The sequence below is a fragment of the Pituophis catenifer genome, unplaced genomic scaffold (genome assembly GCF_029215685.1).
Source record: "Pituophis catenifer annectens isolate HBS135680 unplaced genomic scaffold, rPitCat1.0.hap2 SCAF_3, whole genome shotgun sequence".
Taxonomy (NCBI): domain Eukaryota; kingdom Metazoa; phylum Chordata; class Lepidosauria; order Squamata; family Colubridae; genus Pituophis; species Pituophis catenifer.
The window spans coordinates 207,961,892-207,963,437 of NW_027256883.1; the positions used below are offsets into that span (position 1 = coordinate 207,961,892).

At 56.9% G+C, this 1,546-nt stretch overlaps 1 protein-coding gene across 2 annotated transcripts; it reads right to left on the reverse strand.

Annotated features, from left to right (window-relative positions):
* Positions 1–504: 504 nt before the first annotated feature.
* BHLHE23 (basic helix-loop-helix family member e23) lies at positions 505–1,209 on the reverse strand. 2 transcript variants are annotated; one of them, XM_070940131.1, is made up of 2 exons: positions 993–1,209; positions 505–947 (listed from the first exon to the last, which is right to left on the reverse strand). In XM_070940131.1, exons 1-2 carry the CDS (start codon positions 1,207–1,209, stop codon positions 505–507), a joined length of 660 nt encoding a protein of 219 aa, XP_070796232.1. The 2 variants fall into 2 exon arrangements, with proteins under 2 accessions (XP_070796232.1, XP_070796231.1); XM_070940130.1 differs by having other exon boundaries at positions 505–1,209.
* Between the last annotated feature and the right edge of the window lie 337 nt (positions 1,210–1,546).

Sequence of the window (1,546 nt, forward strand, 5' to 3'; positions counted from 1 at the left end):
CTGCTTAATTTTTTTTTTTTTTGAAAGTAACTTCGCATTCATTAAACAACTGCATAGGTTTGTCCTCCAGACGATTTATTCCCAAAAGGAATCTGGCGCAAATTTTTCTTTTCCCAATTTTTTTTCCCTTACTCAAAAGTTATTCTTTCTAGAGAGAGAGAAAAAAAAGATTTCACCATCAACCTCATACTGTAGACAAGTTTTTGTGTTTTTTTTTTTTTTTGAAGTTATGCCTGAAAATTAATAAGAGGGCAAAATTGAGAAGAAAAAAAAAGTCTTAAACGAAAATATTCGAGAAAGGGGTTGCAGAAAACAGAGCGAAGTGGCGTGGATGAGGAGAAAGGAATCCGGATTCAAGCTGCAGAGAAGGGCAAGCCAAGCGGAAAAGGCAATTTGGGGGTGCCTGAAAATGCCGGAGAATTTCTAGGGTGTTCGGGTGGGAAGAAGGGAAGAGCCGGGATTATTATTATTATTTTTGCAGAAGCGTCCAAGCAAAGGTCCCATTTACGGTTTTTCGTTGCAATGTTTGCAAAGCCCCGAAGCGGCCCCGGCGAAGGCAGTACATTTCTCGGGGCAGTTGGGCAAGGCGGCGCCCGTGAAAGGATAGACGGCGGCCGATTGTCCGAAGGGAGCCAAGCCGGGCGGGATGGAGGCTCCCAGAGTCTGACCCTGGTTGAGGTAAGCCACCAAACGCCGCATCTCCTCCAGGGCCTGGGCCTGCATCAGGATGTAGTTCTTGGCCAGGAGCAACGTGGCGATCTTGGAGAGCTTGCGCACCGACGGGCTGTGCGCGTAAGGGATGACGGAGCGCAAGCCGTCCAGCGCGTCGTTCAGGTCGTGCATCCGCCGCCGCTCGCGGGCGTTGATGCTGAGGCGAAGCGAGCGCTGCTCCTTGGGTTTCTTGGGCCCGAGGGCGCCTCCGACGCCGCCCGCCTTCAGCTTGGCTTCTCCGCCGCCGACGCGCTCGAAGGACGGGCTGCCCGCCTTGGAGCCTTCGAAAGCCTCGTCGTCGTCGCCGCTCTGCTCGCCGCTGCTCTCCGCCGCTTTGCCCAGTTGAGCCGCCGGGAAAGCCAGCCCGCCCGCGCCCCCGGGGTAACCGCGCCCCGCTTCGCCCGCGCCCCGCACGGCGCCGTAAGCGAAAGCCGTCTGGTTGTAGCTCTGCGCCAGGGCCAGGTAAGACTCGCCGCCCAGCGCTTTGAGCTCGGCCATCGCTGCCCTCGAGGGCCCTGCCGGGCTAGGACGGCCGCCGGAGCCGCGCTTCTCCACAAGGGCGCAGCGGCTGGGAACGCGCCTTTTTTTTTTTTCTCCTCCTCCTCTGCGCGGATCCTGCTAAGCCAACTCCGGAAGATCGGGAGCCTGGGCGCGCCGTTTTCCCAACCGAGACACGTCGGGGAGCTCTTTTTTTCCCTGCGCTCTTGCTCTTGGGAAGGACGTCTTTTTTTAAAAAAATTATTTTTGCGCCGTCGGGCCGCGCAAGCGAGGATCGGGGCTGTCCAGTTGCGCGTCTCGCTTCTCCCTCCCTCCCTCCCTCCCTCCTCGCTCGATC